Source organism: Homarus americanus, unplaced genomic scaffold (assembly GCF_018991925.1).
Source record: "Homarus americanus isolate GMGI-L3 unplaced genomic scaffold, GMGI_Hamer_2.0 scaffold39155, whole genome shotgun sequence".
Classification (NCBI taxonomy): Eukaryota; Metazoa; Arthropoda; class Malacostraca; order Decapoda; family Nephropidae; genus Homarus; species Homarus americanus.
Genome location: NW_024737042.1, coordinates 14,762,647 through 14,781,347, shown reverse-complemented (window position 1 = coordinate 14,781,347; position 18,701 = coordinate 14,762,647). Strand labels below are relative to the sequence as shown.

The window sequence follows — 18,701 nt, the reverse complement described above, 5'->3', positions numbered from 1 at the left end:
TCTGTTTCGTTGTCAATATCTTCTAGTGTTTTGCCTTGGAGATCTGGGATCTTAACTTGTTCTAGTTGCTTCCTGTAGCCTTCCCAGTCTGCTTTTTGCATTTGGAAACGTGGGGTAGTTGGTACTTGGATTGGGCCTGTGGATAGTTTTATTATCATTGGAATGTGGTCGCTGGTAGTTAGTGGTCCTTGTTTTATATGGTAATTCAGGAATGCCTTGTTATTGGTGAAGACTTTGTCTGGGGTTGTTGTTTTGTTATTGCCAATAAATGTGGTGAAGTGTGGTCCTAGGTGGATCAGCTTCCCTGTGTTCATTATGGTATGTAGTGCAGTGCCCCCTCTGTTGATAACTTGATGCGAAAAAAAAATTGTGATGGTGCATGTAATCTTCTAACTTTATTTATATGAAGTACGTAAGAGATGTGAAATCTCATGCGTCGCCATGTCTCTCCGGTAACACTAACAGCCATTGTCAGTCGACCACCACTCGCCGTCCTGCCAGCACCCAACAAGTATGTATTCAAAATTTTGAAAATAGTTACTGCTGAAAAACGTGAATGTAAAATAACGGTTCAGAGTAAACCTTGCTACACACGGTCTGACCTTTTTTTTCAGATTTGTTTGCACAGACTTGAATTGTGCAGACAAAACGGATCGTGGAGGGTAGGTCAAACCAGTTGCTCAGTTTCAGCCGTAGCAGTAACGTCATCATCATTTGACGATGATTGATTTTTATAATTATTCCAACTAACACATGACGGGTTTAATTGAGATACAACACAGTGTGAACCACAGCTTAAAAAATTAAGGAAGGCCACCAGACTGGTGCTTGCACTAAAGCACCTTAGGTACCCAGAGAGATAAGAAGGGCTGCAATGATTTGCTTAGGTTTACTAGCAAGGGGTGACCTAATTGAAGTTTATAAACACGTCAGAGAACAATATTCAGCCGGAAGCCCACCCTACTAAGGACCACTTAAGGTTGAAGAAGACACAGATTCAGAAATTTTTTAGGGAAAACTTTTTTGGAGTGAGAGATGTGAATTCTTAGAACAATCTGCCGGAGAGTCTTGTGATGGCACCGGGTGTGAGCTCATTCAAGACCAGACTAGACCGTCAAAGCTTTAGACAGCGTACCCCATGAAAGGCTGAGAATTAAACTGGAAGTGTCCTAGCGTGGATCGGAGACTTTCTGGTCATGACCGCGAACAGTGTGTATATGATGATAAATGGTACGAAATTGTCATGTGAACCTGTTACGAGCGGGGTACCACTGGGCAATGTATTGGGCCCGTTGTTTATCTGTTTCATTACTGACATGCCAGAAGCTTTACACTCCTCCATACAAATATTTGTGGACGATGCCAAGTTATTTAGGCAAATTAAGAACCAAACAGACTGTGGAGAGCTGCAAAAAGATCTCTATGAGCTTCAAGAATGGTTGACGAAATGGCTGCTACGATTCAATATCACCAAGTGCAAAAGGATGCACCTGGGTCGCACCAATACTAAGGAGGCGTATCACATGTCCCAAAAGGACGAAGAGACTGCGTTAATTGAGACCGAATGTGAAAAGGACCTGGGTGTGTATTGTAGTATCTTGCGTTATTTAATGGGAGAATGAAGAGTCACATGGTCTGTCTGGCTGGGCGTTTATTCTCTGTTCTTGGTTACAGCGTGCCTAACACATTTCGTGTTTACACAAGCCTAAACACTTTCTGACTTTGGTAAGAAGTAACATAATATATAATATATATATTCAATAAAGGCAGCATATAAACATACATATATATAACATGTATGTTTGACAATGAACTTAAGTTCTCGGGCCATTGTGTGAAAAAGTTGAATCAGGCAACGAAACTAGATTATTCATGGGGATTTACGTGCGTGCAGGTCGGGTCGTGTTGCGTCTCTGTAACAAAGCGTGTTCGGCATTCGGGCCTTCGTTGTTGAGCGGCAGAAATTGGACAGTGTTTACATAAGATCATCAAGATCGTCTTAGTGATGTGAAAGTGTAAATCGATGTAAGATTTTTAATGCTAGACGCGATTGTATTTTTGAAAACTCAATCTCCACCGAGTTGGAGGTACAGCCCAGGTCAAGAGGCCTACAACCACAAAATCATTGCCATGTGACAAAGCTTGTTTTTTTTCCGGAGTTGTGGTCACGGCTGTGATAGAGGCCAACCAGGGAGTGTAGTACTGTGACTTTAGTTAAATCAGTTCATAGTGTCATCAGTAACCGCGGAAGATGTGTAAATAACTTAAAGTGAATACAAATTGGCAAGCAAGCTGGTAAGGCACCACTGCCAGCAAAACCAAGTCGTGTTATAGGTGCCACAGTGACTTTAAATTTTATTTTGTTTGTGTGCTTTCTCATGGACTGAAACTGTGCCTATAATACACCACTCACAGGGAGGTACAGTGTACACAGTGATAGCACAAAGAGATATAGTCGTTGATGAGAACGGGAAAAGAAAGTATAAGAAAATAATAGTTAGAAAAATAAAAATATAATAAAATTAACAAGCTGGTTATCCTAAAGGTATTCTATTACCGCCCCAAAGAAATTTTTATTTTATTTTTCTGTGTTTCTAAAGGACTGAGTGGGTGTAAAAAATCCGTTATTCATAGCAAAATGCAGTGTGCATAGAGATAGCACGTAAATACCGACAAATCGCCGAAGTGAACTGAAAAAAAAGCGAAAAAAACAGACAGCCCGAAAGACAACAGGGGAAAATTAAAACCAGCACAGGGCAGCTAAGTGCTGTTTTTCTTTTTTCTTTATTTTTAAATAGGTGTAGATCTGTACACAGTCTGCACCCCCCCCCCCACAACAACCATGAGTATGACATGTGATTACTGCGAGGGGTGACGGTTATGGATGATACAGGCCTGACCCTTGCAACGTTTAGGAAGATGCAAGCTGCCGTAAAGCATGAAGGCTGTTGCTGGTATTGCTCTGACTGCATAGCCAAGGTGAAAGAAGCGATTGCAAGCTATAGGGGAACGAGTTCCCTAGGAACGAAAATAGATGAAGCTGGAGCCTTGCTGGTTGCCAAACTAGAACAAGTTGGGAAAGTCATCCTTGCTAAGACTGAGGAAGTAGCCGATATAATGGAGGTGGTTGCTAAGAGGAGTTATGCTGAAGCTTTAGCAGGGCCACGGGAGGTGGCGGAGAGTAATGCAGGATCAGAACAGGCGGAGGGAACTGAGAGTAAGATAACACACAATAAGATGCAATTTAAGAATATTTGTACAGAGGTTCTGAAGATCAACCCCTCAGGATGTGAGGAGGCTGGGACAAAAGCAGGGGGATAAGCCTCGCCCCCTCAAGATCACACTTGTGAGTGAGGAGGAGAAATGGGAGGTTATTATGCAGGCACAAGACTTAGCAAGGAGCGAGGCATTTCGGAGTGTATTCATTCACCCAGATCGCACGGTAATGCAGAGGTAACAGCACAAGAAGCTCCTGCAGGACTTGAAGCAGAGAAGGGAAGAGTCGAGGAGGAACGGGGACGGGTGTACATGGGTTATATTCAGGGAGAGGGTAGTGGAAGCAAGCGTGCCTACACAGGGCCAGGAGCACGAGCGCATCCTCCACCCACTCTACATCCCACCCGGGAGGTGGCACCACTAGAAAGGGTAAATAATTACGAAAAACAATGGAAAATCCAAACTAGTCTCCCGAAATTCACAGTGATACCTTTATGCAGAAGGAAAACCCATCCATTAGTAACCAATAATGCCAAGATAGAATACAAAAGCAGAGGCACCCTCCTGGACCTGCATATATCCACGATAGGTTACTCCCATTATGCTCACACCAGGAAGGAAAAGGCAACAAGAGAGCTGAGAAAACTATACCGCTTTAAAGTGCTTCCTGAGAAAATAAAACTCCGCCGGGTGACATCATTTGTCACACCGATATTAACTTACCCAGCAGTACCTCTTCACTCTATGAGCACCATTCAAATATTAAACTTACAGGTGGTCCAAAATGAAGCCCTAAGAATCGTCACAGGTGAAAGATACCCCTTCACCAGAACCACAACCGAGATACATAGAGACCTACAGTACTTGCCAACAATGAGTAACAGTGACGTTACCGACCGCCCTAGTGAGAGTAAATAAAAGGAAACATATTTCATTTAAAAGTCTTCCGACTTTAATTTGCCACCTCCTGTATTTATTATGTATCTGGGAGTGAGTCAGCCGAGTGAATACAACGCTCGCCTCCTGTTCCTTAGGTCCTACGATATATTACTAGTACTGAGAACTGATAAATAAAAGAACACATAGGGGTTTTATCTAAACAGTTAGATAAATGTTATCATATCCTGAATAAGTCTCAGTCTTTTTTCTCAATCTAAGGTGTAATTAGTGATAAGAGGTGGTGATATATTTCTCCGTCCAATCGAAGATAGTGATACCAATAATTAGCCTCCAGTTATAATTCTACTAATAAATTTACAAGATATAATTGGAATCTGCAAAAGCCATTGTTCAGACCACTTTCTCTTTAACTTAAATTTTTTTTCAACGCATATGCCAGAGCACAAATATATAACAGCCCTTCCTCTGCAGTCAACATTATGCTCTTCTGAAATCAGAAAGCGGACTAAGCTGTTTACCTTATTTACCTAATGGCCACCCATTTGAGGTGGCCATGTCGAAGGAAGGGGCCAGTGGCCTGTGTAGGATCTCTCCATTGCTCTTGATAATTTTGTCTTGGGCTATTTTGAAGTCCAGTACTGTTCTCGAATCCACAGCTTGGGCTGGTAGACTGTTCTATAGGTCTACCAGCCTCTGTGTGAAGAAGTATTTCCTTATGCTCGTTCTGCATGATAACTTGGCGAGCTTGAAGTTGTGGCCTCTTGTGATTGGTGCGCTACACAAATGTTCCAGGCTTGAGCGTTTAGTGGCCAGCTCGTTGCATATAACTAAAGATTTTTCATACAAATTAATAATAATTAAAATGACTTTTAATTCAGGTTTAATTAACCGAGAAAAGATGGAAAAGAAGACTGCGGGAGGTGAAGGATGGCGGGTCTGGATGAAGAGGAACATGTCGTATCAGCCAGAGTTGATGCCCATCAAGATCATCCTTTTCTTTTTCTTTGCTGGTGAGTGATTGTCTTAAGGTTTTGGGATTATTTATAACACCGTGAATGATTTTCGGACATTCCTGCTGAATCAGCAACACTTAAGTAGATGGTACAGCGGTAATGCGTGTAACTCTCACCAGTATGTCAAGGGTTCGAGCGTCGGCCCGGACACACGTGAAAAGGGTGTCTAGTGTAACCCTACCAAACATCACGGGTTTCCCGGTCCCCGCGGTTTCCTCCTGTTCTAACACTGGATAGACCACCCGAACGGCTAGTACGCTGATAAGTGGGGAAAATTATTTAATGACCTTAGTTGTAGAAGCTTAAGAAAGGGTTGGCATCCATTCCAAACAGAAACCTGGAATGTGAGGACTTTATAATATATGGGAGGGAAGTATACAAATGTCTGCTGGCAGACGAAAAGTTTGCAATTTACAACTTATTCATTTTCCTATATTTAGTGAAGTCAAATGGACTAAGTGGATCTACATAATACATAGAACAAAATCCTATTTGAGATAGAACAAATTAAAGAAAGGTTAGGTTAGTTTAAGATAAGGTGTGGTTAGTTTAAGATTAGATTAGGTTAGGTTAGTTTAAGATTAGGTGTGGTTAGTTTAGGATTAGGTGTGGTTAGGTTAGGTTAGATAGATATGAAATGAAATACTGTATAGTTCAAACTCCCAATATTGGTAACAAGTTGGTGTTCAGTATTTGTGAACAAAATAACAAATTATAAGGCTGTGGAGTTGATCAATTTTCAGCAGAGTATAAAACAATTGAACAGGAATGGGATTACGTGTTGGGCTAAGATGTTTAACTCAATACTACAGAGGAGATCCAGTAATTTCATAATGGAAAATTCATTTTAATTACCTAGAACACAAGAACCTTATTGTATACCCAGTCTGTGACAAAAAATTTAATAAACCATGAATGCAAATTTTATCTAACAAAATCATAAAAAAAGGAAAAAAGCAACCTGAATATAAAAATGGAATTACAATAAGTCCTCGTTTAGCGTCATCCCTCTTAACATTGTTTCAGTACTACGTCGCTGAACTTTAGATACCAAAAATTCGTTTAACGTCCCGGTAATCTGATACTACGTCGTTTTGCGTTGTCACGGACTACATTCTACGGCGCATCACCCGCTCTTGTCTGGCCGTGCTACGCTCTTTCAGCTTGGCGCGCTGCCCTCACTCGCGGAATGTCACAGCATCCCCAAGTGACACCAAGTCAGTCTCTGTTACGACTTCACATCATTCGTGTGTACTTAGGTGCTTTTGCTCTAAAACTGTACTCTAACCATTCGAAATGGCTTCCAAGTGCCCATCAAGTGCTACTGATGCTAGTGTAGTGAAGAGGTAACGTAAGACCATTACCCTTCCTACGAAAATGGATGTATTAACCCGATTTGAAAAAGGGGAACATGCTGTGGACATAGCCGCTATGCTTGGTCTAACTCCCACAACAGTGCGTCCTATCTGGACCAATGCTAACAAGATTAAGGCTAGTGCTGGAAGTGGTTCTTCTCTGAGTGTTACTAAGACGACTGTACTAGAATCACTGTGGTAGAGAAGGTGGAAAAGATGCTGGCAATGTGGATGGAGGACCAGAATCAACATAATGCTCCTATTAGCCTTGTGGTTATCCAGCATAAGGCTAGATCCATGTTTGACAACTTAAAGGAAGAAGAGGGTGAAGGATCGAAGCGTCGGTATAACTTCCACAACATAAAGATGACTGGTGAAGCTGCCAGTTCAGATATGGTTGCTGCCGAGACATTCCCGCCTACAACGGAGGAGGAGGCAGCTGCAGTCTCAGTGACTCACCACCCTCCTACTTCACTCCTGTCATCTTCCTCCTTCGCTCTACTACCCACCACACACTCGCTCTACCACCTCCGCCAATCAGTGAATACCAATACAAACTTAGTACTGTAGTTCTATATACTATTTTCTATAGAAATGGCAATGATTTTCTGTATATGTAACTTTTTTCATGGGGCAAAGGGAGGCTGGGGAACGTAACTCCTGTATTTTATCTATTTCTTATGGGGAAAAATTATCTGCTTAACATTGTTTCGCATAACGTCGCGTTTTCAGGAAAGTAACCCCAACGTTAAGCGAGGATGCCCTGTACAGTAATAATAATAATAATAATAATAATAATAATAATAATAATAATAATTCAGAAATATCATGATACAAGACTACAATTGGTCTGGCATATACAGTATATAGACATGCAGGTATACTCCTACAGCTCAGCACAAGGAGTAAAACCTCATAACTTTAGTTCCACCCCATTCAATGACGTCACGCTAGTGACGCACATCATCTGGTGACCAAATGATGATGGCCTTGCCTTGGTTGACGTTTGATTGTTTCCTTTTCTTAGAATACTCGTAAGGCTAAGGCTTTTAGGTGGCCAGGTATAACCACATGAATGCCTTATGTTCTCATAGTCCTCCAAAAATTAAGTGATATAGCAAAAAAATATATGATAGCAAAATATTACAAGGAAACACCGGGGGTATTACTCCGATGACATGGACGAAGCAACTAATTTTGTAGTTTATTAGCATTACAAATATTTTCTCAATGCTAGACATGGCAAGGTGAATGTCTGGGGGTACTCTCGACTGGACAACTGGACATTGCCTTACAATGTATACTTAAGAAAATAGAGCAAGTTTCTCTAGGCGTGAAGTATCACGAACCGTGATACTTCACGGTGACACTTCACTTCAACAGACATTCCAAAATTAAAGAGATAGAAAAGTAATATGAACTCTCTTCAAACAAGTTCTCGGCTACACTAATGTGGTGTTTATTTTATCAGAGCATTGATGTAGTCATTTATCGATTTATCACAAGTTTTCTTATATCTTGGAAATCTGCAAGACTTATGTGCTCTCTGTTTGGGATTTGAGCATTGCTGGTGCACCCGTATATTGCACAAATAACCATAATTGTTGATACATTGATCCCGAGAGCATATGCGGCCACACAAGGAGGTCACCAGATGTTGCGTGTTTACAACACTGACGTCACCGAGCTGTGCATTGTGGATAAAAGTTAGTAACTTTAACCCAACAAGCACTTGTTTTACCGTAAAACAAGTGCTTAGTACTGTATTATATTTTATCCTTGGTTAAGCATGCATATAGAGAATGCAGGTATAGTTTGTACATGGATAGTGCAGGTATACAGGTACACTATGCAGCCATAGTAAACAGTTACAATATGGCAATTCGATCAAGGATAGTAGACAAAGCCATCAGATGCTTATGATGCTTAAGAGAATTTAAAGTGAAGGGGCTTTAGAGAGTCAGATAATTTATAGAAACATACCTGTATATCTAATCAACTATTCCTTCCGCTGGTCAGACAGCCAACTTATCCCATATGGCCTTCCAGCAGGTAGACTAGATCTAATACTTGTTCCTCCCTCAGGTCAAGCTGCCTACCTACCGTTTCTGACCCTCCACATGCAGACCCTGGGAATCACATTCAAGGAGATCGCAACTATTTACTCCTTCCTACCCATCTCATCTCTCCTTGGACCTCCAACCTCAGGTATTCTCCCTCTCACACATGCACACGCACACGCATATTCACAGGCATGAATACTGACAGACACGCGTGACATTAACACATACGTCACTCACGTGCATATACTGCACAAGCACACGCACACAAGCATTGTAAACACACGCACACACATTACTATACACAATATTTGTATTGTTTTAATTCTTTCTCTCGTAGAATCACAAGAATGGTAGCCAAGACAAGAGAAGCTATATTATTGTGTTTACACCTATACCCTTTCAGGCGAGATATAACTTTACCTGAGACGACCTGCCACTTGGAGATGCTCTCAGATGTTCTCAACGCACGCAGAAATTCAAAGGCTGTCATACCGTAACACAATATTTGAACGACTCAATCCTTATTTAAGACATCATTATAAAGATTTTCTCATTTTCCCCTGCACAGCATCACAGACACCATATCTTCCCTAACACAGCAATAGAAACTGTCAGTCTCAGAAAGTCCTTGCGACCTTACCATAGCAATGCAAATAATGTCAATAAACAGAACCTCCTCAACACAGCACACAAAACATTAACGGTGTTTCAAACATCTTCAAACACAACACACAAACAGCAGCAGTGCTTAAATCATCCTTCAACACATATTAACACGTCTTCAGGTACGCCCTCGGCAGAGCATACATCTCCCTCTCTCTCTATCGCAGGTCTCATGGCTGATACCTTCGGAACATACAAGCTGGTGATGGTGGCGAACATGATACTCAGTGTGTTACTTCATGTCGCTCTCCTGTACATACCTTCCCGTCCCCTCGCGCCATCCCTCACATTCACCTGTGATCCTGAAGGTTACCACCTAATCTGGCAGAGTTGTGACCTTTGTCACGAACACCGCAACCACACCCAAGTGCAGCTGACACTCGAGGTTAGTGCTGGTACACCTCCCTCCAGTTGACATTCAAAATTATTGTTAATACAACCACCCACAGCTGACACTTATGATGAGTTTCGGTACAGTAAACTCCACTTACATGCAACTTTAAACATCCTGTACGATGTCGGACGACAGACATTCTCCCCTCCAAACTCCCTTGATTCCCAGAACAATGTTTAGTTTGATAGTATCCAATATTTTTGTATTTTAGCAACACATCGTTATAAATTATTCAATGTTTATATATCTTAACAACACTTGATTATACAATGTTTTCGTTCTTTCGTATCTTAGCAATAATTTGGAATTTTACGGTATACTTTCCTTTATCCCCTTCGCCACTGATCGGCTCGTTAGCTGCTTGGGCGGTCGGTTACATCTCTGTTACACACTGTTGGCAAGTACTGGGCATGTACCGACTCCTGAATGCATCCGTACCTGTTCCAATGTTGGTCAAATCTGGTCTTGTATGAGCTCACACTCGGTGCCGTCACAACACTCTCTGGCAGATTGTTCCAAGAGTTCACAACTGTCACTACGAAAACGTTTGCCCTGATATTTTTTTAACTTATGACTTCTTCAGCCTCAAGCTGTGACCTCGAGTGGGACGGGCATCCGCCAGCTCTAGCTATGGACACTTAACTGAGTAATGTCGTCTAGGGTGTCAATAGACTGCTATTACATCACCCCTTGCCCACCTGTAGTACAGTATAAGCTAGTCAATTGCATAAACCTTACAAAAAGTAGGTTGTTAGTTAAATTGGTTTGCTGAAATCCATTTCCAGAAATTGAAAGTGATGACCTAGCCTAAACTATCATAACCCAAGATGTTAGATGAAAATTCAAAATTTAAACCAATTCTAGCATGATACAGTATTAACTTTCCTGTGTCACGTTAGGTTAAAATGTTAAAGCTCTGGAAATAGATATCTTTGAATCTTGATAATTACAACAAATTTTACAATGTACACTACAGGCTTTTCCTCGGCAAGATTTGTGACTCAGGACTTCACAATTGGGGATCCTATTATTGTATAACCTAACCTGACAAATTTAATGTAATGTATCCTAACCACATATGCAAATGGCTGAATTCCATAATCTAAGTCATCAGCCTCAACCAATCAAACCGAATGTCGGAAAAATAGCAGAAGTACGAAAAGGTCCATCCATGACCAAACAAATAAATCCTTAAAACACTGCCTGGTGTTCGAAAACAAGTGCTTTACCTGCACAAGCTTCTGAAAGTATTACCTTCATTTAGTACTCTATTGTTTGAGATAAAACTAACTTGAGGGTTTGATTCATCCATAGTGAAGACCTTCAGATATCATAAAATGCAACAAAAGCGGGTTCTTAATTTTCATTTGATTTTGCTACTTTGTCTTTTATGTCAAGTTGGAGTACTGCACTGGACACGTAAATTAGTAAAAACAACTATCTGTGCATACTTTGTGCGAAACAATATGAGACCATGGACGAAAATTTTTGGTATATAAGGGCTGTCACTAGTCACACGTAAAATTTCGGAGCATATCGACCCCTACCTGCACAGATACAGGTAGTTGTTTTAACTACTTACTTCCCACACTTTAACCCCTCAATTATGAACTTCTTTTTCATTAAAATTCTTGTAAATTTACCAGTAAATCAGATGAGCTCTTATGAACTATTACCGCAAAATAAGAGGCAAAGAACAGTGAGGTATTCATTACTGATAAGGTACTAATATAACGCTATCAGAGGAGGAACAAGAAACAAACTCAAAACAGTTGATTACCTATCTCACAAAACGTGTGTGGATATTCAAATATAGGTTATTTAATAAACACAAACTTTCATGTTGTAGACCTTATAAGTACTAACTAAGTAACTAATTATACTGAGCGCATCACAAATTAATAGACCTACTGATAAGGGACGGGGAGCGTCGGGATGGGTTTGAGCGCAGGAACAATATACTGTACTTACTGTAATACACCTTTTCACATATCCGTTGAGACATTGTTACATAACTATTTAACAAATTTCATAACCGAATGATAGAACACATATCGAATGACAATCTAAAATAACTGTTGGTGGTCTGTCATTCTCCAATTGTTACATTCTCAAACTATATGTAGACTGTCGGTTTATTGTTCACGTCTGTCAACTTCATAACTTATGTCAATCACTTCCGTTAGCATGAACGAACAGTTATTTTAGATTGTCATTCGATATGTGTTCTCTCATTCGGTTATGAGGATCATATGAAGTTCTTCCCCCCCAAACCTACTTGGGGGGGAGGATCTTCATATGATATAGCCTCGGGGGGAGGATCTTCATATGATCAAGCCTAACCTAACCTAACCTAACCTGAATAATGTTTTATTATTTAATCCTTATGTTGTTTATTTATATTATATGTTGGGGAGGATCTTCATAAGAGCGCGACTGGGGGGGGGGGTGGATCTTCATATGAGCGCGACTGGGGGGGTGGATCTTCATATGAGCGCGATTGGGGGGGTGGATCTTCAGTTGGATACTTTGGGGGGGAAGATCTTCATATGATCCAATAAATGTAGTAAGCGGGAAGTGAAAAAGAATCTAACAGGAAATAATTTATGGAAAAGAAGGGTCAAGGAATAGTATAGGAAAGAAAACAAGGAAAGTATAATATTTTAGGGAAGAAAGAGGGTGTATAAACAAGTGTACCTTGTAAGGTCTTGGAGACAGTTCGTAAGAAAATAATAAATGATATTCTGTGCTTGCCGATGTGCACATCAGCACAGAAATACAAAAATTAAGCACAATGGATTTTGAGAAGTATACTTTTACTTTTACTTTTATCCTCTTCGCCACTCATCGGCTTGTTAGCCGCTTGGGCGATCGGTCACGTCTCTTTTCATTTATCTTCTTCACCAAAAGATCGGCTCGCTAGCCGCCCGGGCGATCGGTCACGTCTCTGTCACGCACTGTTGGCAAATACTGGGCATGCACCGGCTCCTGAATGTACCTGAACCCGCTCCAGTGTTGGTCAAGTCTTGTCTTGAAAGAGCTCACACTCGGTGCCGTCACAACACTCTCTGGTAGATTGTTCCAAGAGTTTACAACCCTCACTCCGAAAAAGTTTGCCCTCACGGTTTTCTGGACTTGCGGCTTCTTCAATCTTGAGCTGTGACCCCTTGTGGGGCGAGCGTCCGCCAGCTCCAAGTAAGGACACTCAACTGAGTAGTGCCCCCTGAGATGCTTATACACCTCAACTAGGTCCCCCCTTGCCCGTCTGTAGTATAAGCTAGGAAAGTTCAGGCGCTCCAATCTCTCAGGGTAGCTGAGGTGCCGAAGTGCAGGCACCAGTTTGGTGGCCCTCCTTTGAACATTTTCAACCAACTGACAGTCCCTAGCATATCTCGGGGACCAGATGGGGTGACAGTACTCCAGATGGGGAAGCACTTCACTCCTGAAGATCGTTACGAGGGACGGGCCGTCTAGATATCTGAACGACCTTCTTATAAGACCCAATAATTTATTTGCCTGATTTACCTTCTTCTCACAATGGCCCGAGAACTTCAGCTCATTGTCAACATACACACCTAGGTCCTTCTCACACACAGTCTCAACTAGTGCAGTTTCTTCATCCCGTTGGGACATATGATACGCCTCCTTACCGTTGGTACGCCCCAGGTGCATCCTCTTACACTTCGTGACATTGAATCTCAGCAGCCATTTCTTCGACCATTCCTGGAGCCCACAGAGGTCCTTCTGCAGCTCTTCACAGTCCGCTTGGTTCCTAATTTCCCGAAATAACTTGGCGTCATCGGCAAACATTTGTATGGAGGAGTGTAAACCTCGTTGGGCGAGTATGGAAGTATTCTAAACATTATATGTCTCTGTTGGCCTATTCAAGTGTGAGTCTACCGTACACACTAAGTGATATAAACGTTAACACACACACACACACACACACACACACACACATACATACACATAAATGACCTTGTAGGATGTTAGGTCATGTCTCTGGAATGATGTGAATTAATAGTGCGCTAAGGTTGTGATATGTCACAGAGCTGTTTAGAATAAGTGTGAGGATAAGACAAACTTGGTTCCAGAAAGGTAGTTACAAAATTAGTTATTAACGGTGAATGACCTGGATTGTAAAGATGACGAAAAAGTAATAAACGAAAAAACCGCTCATTCATAACTTTTACCTACTTTTATCCTCTTCACCACTGATCGGCTCGTTAGCCGCTTGGCAAGTACTGGGCATGCGCCTGCTGCCGAATGGACAGTCTCGTTCAAGATTCTTCGAACACTGCTGGAGACAGCTGGCAACTCAAGGCCGTTTATTTACTATAGTACGTAGTAAATATTATGAATGAATGTAAAACTGATCGGTGATTAGTTACTTAGTTCCCCGTTAATTAATGGTTGGGCTTTGTTGTTTCGTATTATATTATACCTTTCTGCTGGTATATACTGTTAATTTGATTTTAAAATGGATAGAGCAATGGGCCAACCTATATGAATTCATGTTTAGACAATTAAACATAAGAAAAAATCGGTAAGTGTATTATAGAACATCATACATCGGGCACAGCTGTGTGCAGGCTGTTTATGAGGTTGCCTGTTTATCATTAATTTATACTAATGTTATTTTCAAACGTTTAATCCATTTCGGGTAATTAATCCAGTCGTATGTAACTCATGCTAAACAAACGTCTTTCTAAAGACGCTGAGTTCATGCAACACAAACTGCTGTTTTAATTCGCTGTGGGAATAAGCAGAATCATCGGTTCACTGCTACCTGTAGTGTGTGTGTGTGTGTGTGTGTGTGTGTGCCTTAGCCTGTGTGTCAATGCTTGTCTGTAAAAACAGTTATATAAATGAAACAGTATTATGGAGTTTATTAATGACATTATTTATTTTACATTCCCTGTGAGGCATTGGAAATAGAAATTTATATATAATGTTTTATTTATTCATATATTTATTTATGTTTCAATTATATGTTATGAAATGAATACTACACAGTTTCAATGCGATCCTGTGGTGAACCAGATTAAAAACAAGGCTTTTTTTTGCGGCCAAACAATCAATAATCGAAAGAAATGTCATTTGAAATATATAATAAGCTATGTCTACTCAGATGATAAAGGTAATGACAGTTGAAAGATCTACAGCGATACAATACTTATGCTGCGGCATTAGCTATACCATCAGTACGAAATTTCAGTAAGTTATGTAATATTTTTTATAATTAATAAAAACGGCAAGGGGGGTTAAATCGACATTATTCACGAGCGAGTGCGTATGTTTCCGTCGAAGTGTGCGTGAGTGTTGGAGCATTATTGTAAGTTATTCAATAGTTGTGAGGTAACGTTGTAACAGTTTGGTATTTTGGCAAAAAAAAAAATCCCATTTCTCATAAATAAATGGAGAGAAAAATATATACAAATACAATTATTACAATAAACGTTTACCAATAATACATAAATATATTGTGAACGGCATGACATGAACTTATTAAATATGAGATTTTGAGATTGAAATATTGTAGTGGATTTCTCCCTTACAAACGCTGTTTGTCACTGAGTAGCCGATCCCGCGAATTCCACAGTGTATGCCTCGTGGTCTAGGTCAACCAGCGCCGCCCACGGAGCGGGGGTCAGCTACTAAGCCACGCCTACCCCCGCTATTTAAGACCTGACCTCGTGGTGCCCTCCCTCTTCTTCTAGCTACAGCCGCAGCCAGCAACACCTCCTCCTCCTCCGCCTGCCTGGCGGTCCTCGCTCCCGCCGGAGAGCATGGCGACCCACAAGCTGTCCTCCTCTTTCTACCTACACCAACCAGCTCTCTCTTTCTACCTACACCAACCAGCAAGCAACACCTCCTCCTCCTCCGCCGCTGCCTGGCGGCCCTCGCTCCCGCCGGCGAGCATGGCGACCCACAAGCTGGTCCTCCTCTGAGCATCCTCACCAACCAGCTCTCTCTACATCACGCTTGTAACCATGCTGCCACTTCCCAGCACCAAGCTGCATTGTACATCCAATATAACATGTATACAGAGAGCACATTGTGAGTTTCCTTTTTCCAACCATCCTGAGTGTGAACCAAGCTATCCATACCCCACAATATGAAAGATCAATTTCCTCGTCACAAGTGCCTTGAAGAGCCGGATGGGACAGCTGTGATAGGAACCATTACATACATGAATTGTGTCGTTATACAGTTGTTTCTTTGTCTCCGTCTCCCTCTCTCATTTTTTCCGTGGTATATATGGTAATTATTTCACATGCAATATATTTATCATATATTATACTGTGCTCTTTCATAATAATTATAAGTATAATGTTAGGATTTGTTGACTTAAATCATCCTGAATGCATACTGCATAAGTGAGGATATTAGAAGAGGATTGTTTCCTTTACATTTATTATACAATTTGACTTATATTCATGAAACTTATATATATTTTAGTTAACATGGAAAAAAAATATCGATGTGCATTCAGTATGTGACGTTGATTACATAGGGAAATTATTTCTGGCACATTAATATTTAGTCCAGCCACCTTCATTCTTGATTACATGCTGCAGCCTGTTGGGAACGGAGGCGGGGTAGTGGTTGTGTATCAGTTGGGGTTTCCGCCTCAGTACCTCCCACTCACGGTGTGTATGCTCCTGTAGCTGCACCCTGGTTCTCTCTTCAGTTGGATCCTACACGCTCACAATATTGGCCCAAACGTTCTCTATAGGGTTCATGTCACAACCTTTACCTGGCCAGAATAAGACTTGCAAATTTCTTTGTTCTGCAAACCACCTTTTTACAATCCGTGCGGTATGGATAGGACACCTATCGGGCATGAAAATTATGTTTTCGGGAAACGGGAAAGCATATGCACGTACCGAGGGAAGCATAACTTCTTCGAGTATTTCTAAATACTGTTCAGCTGTGAATCTTCCTTCTATGTCAGTCAGCAACCCAACTCCTTTCAAATATATCCATCCCCAAACATTGCAAGTCACATGGCCACTCCTTGCTTCCTCATAAATATGCTGTCTAGCATATTGGGTGTTGTTCCTCTTCCAGCAATGCAACCTTCCGTGAGAGGTAGATGAGAAAGTTTTTTAGTCAGTGAATATTACTCTTCCCCAGAAATCTAGGCCTTCTTCAGCGTACCGTCGAGCAAACTGCAACCTGCCCTCGCGATGTCGCTCATTTAACTTCCCCTTGGTGGCGGGAGTTCTATGGTGAATGCCTCCTTCGTGAAGTCTTCGCCTGATTGTTAAAGGGAAAATGTTTAATTGGAGATCCTCTCTTATTGAAAATGAAGTCTTGAAGGAGTTGACCTCAGCGAAATTCCGAATGGCTTCAACTTGTGCAGGTGTTGTTCTGCGCGCCATTCCCGTCCTGTGGTGGTCCTTTAAACTTTCTTCCACTTCCCATCGATTAATCCAATAATATACAGTTGAACGACAAAACCCCAATTCTCGGGCAATTTCAATAGGTGAAAACCCAGCCTCCTTGGTGCCGATTATTATTCCACATTCAGCGATTTTCTACGTGTGGTATTCCACGTTGGTAGGGTCCTTCTACAATTGAGGGAGTGGAAGGGTAGTCAGTACTGACAACACCTCTGTCTCCCCCAAGTTCCCGCCCATAACGTTAGCTTTATATTTATATTTTATTAGCCATTTTATAAAAAATATTGTTGAATGAATAAATAAATAAATAAGATACAAATTGATAATACATCATACACATATTTGAAAAAATAATATATAATATATATATTTTTTAAAAGACACCAGACTAAAGGTGACGTAATCTACACAAGTCAGAAACAAGGATTTTGTAATTTTTTTTTGGGTGGGGGGGGGGTGGTGGGCAATTAGCCACTCAACGAAAGAAATACCAATTGCTGTTTACAATATTCAGAGTCTTGGAATGACAGTGATATTGCTAGATAAAGGCTTGTAATTGTATTAGGCATATGCTACCGCACTAGTTCACACCATCAGACGGATGGTTCGTAAGATTATATACATTCACCTTCAATTGAACAATGTCTTTATTAAATACAGACACAGGCTGATACACACACACACACACACACACACGCACACTCTCCACATGCAAACACACACTCCACATGCACACACACACACACACACACTCCACATGTGCACACACACACACTCCACATGCGCACACACACACACTTACTACAGGTAGCAGTGAACCGATGATTCTGCTGAATTCCACAGCGGATTTAAACAGCAGTTTGTGTTGCACGAAATCAGTGTCTTTAGAAAGAAGTCTGTTTAGCATCGGTTATATACAACTGGATTAATTACCCGAAAGGGATTAAACGTTTCAAGATAATATTAGTATAAATTAATGATAAACAGGCAACCTCATAAACAGCCTGCACACAGCTGTGCCCGATGCATGATGTTCTTTAACATACCGATTTTTTCTTATGTTTAATTGTCTAAACATAAATTCATATAGGTTGGCCCATTGCTCTATCCATTTTAAAATCAAATTAATAGTATATACCAGCAGAAAGGTATAATATAATACGAAACAACAAAGCCCAACCATTAATTAACGGGGAGCTAAGTAACCAATCACCGATCACTTTTACATTCATTCATAATATTTACTACTTAGTATAGTAAACAAACGGCCTTGAGTTGCCAGCTGTCTCCAGCAGTATTCGAAGAATCTTGAACGAGACTGTACCTGAACCTGCTCCAGTATTGGTCAAGTCTGGTCTTGAAAGAGCTCACACTCGGTGCCGTCACAACACTTTCTGGTAGATTGTTCCAAGAGTTTACAACTCTCACTCTGAAAAAGTTTGCCCTCACAGTTTTCTGGACCTGCGGCTTCTTCAATCTTGAGCTGTGACTCCTTGTGGGGCGAGCGTCCGCCAGCTCCAAGTAAGGACACTCGACTGAGTAGTGCCCCTTGAGATGCTTATACACCTCAATTAGGTCGCCCCTTGCCCGTCTGTAGTATAGAATAGGCAAGTTCAGGCGCTCCAATCTCTCAAGGTAGTTGAGGTGTCGAAGTGTAGGCACCAGTCTAGTGGCCCTCCTTTGAAAAT

General features: G+C 41.2%; 1 protein-coding gene across 2 annotated transcripts in view; it reads left to right on the top strand.

Annotated features, from left to right (window-relative positions):
- The first annotated feature begins 435 nt into the window (after positions 1 to 435).
- Positions 436 to 18,701, top strand: part of LOC121872742 (major facilitator superfamily domain-containing protein 6-like) — a 37,113-nt gene continuing 18,847 nt past the window's right edge. Inside the window, exons 1-4 of one of the 2 annotated variants that reach the window (XM_042375784.1) lie at positions 438 to 511; positions 4,995 to 5,126; positions 8,570 to 8,692; positions 9,378 to 9,595. In XM_042375784.1, coding sequence (XP_042231718.1) covers positions 5,015 to 5,126; positions 8,570 to 8,692; positions 9,378 to 9,595 — 453 coding nt within the window. In that variant the 5' untranslated portion in view covers positions 438 to 511; positions 4,995 to 5,014. Of the gene's footprint in view, positions 512 to 4,994; positions 5,127 to 8,569; positions 8,693 to 9,377; positions 9,596 to 18,701 lie in introns of both variants that reach the window. The other variant, XM_042375785.1, reaches the window with a different exon arrangement.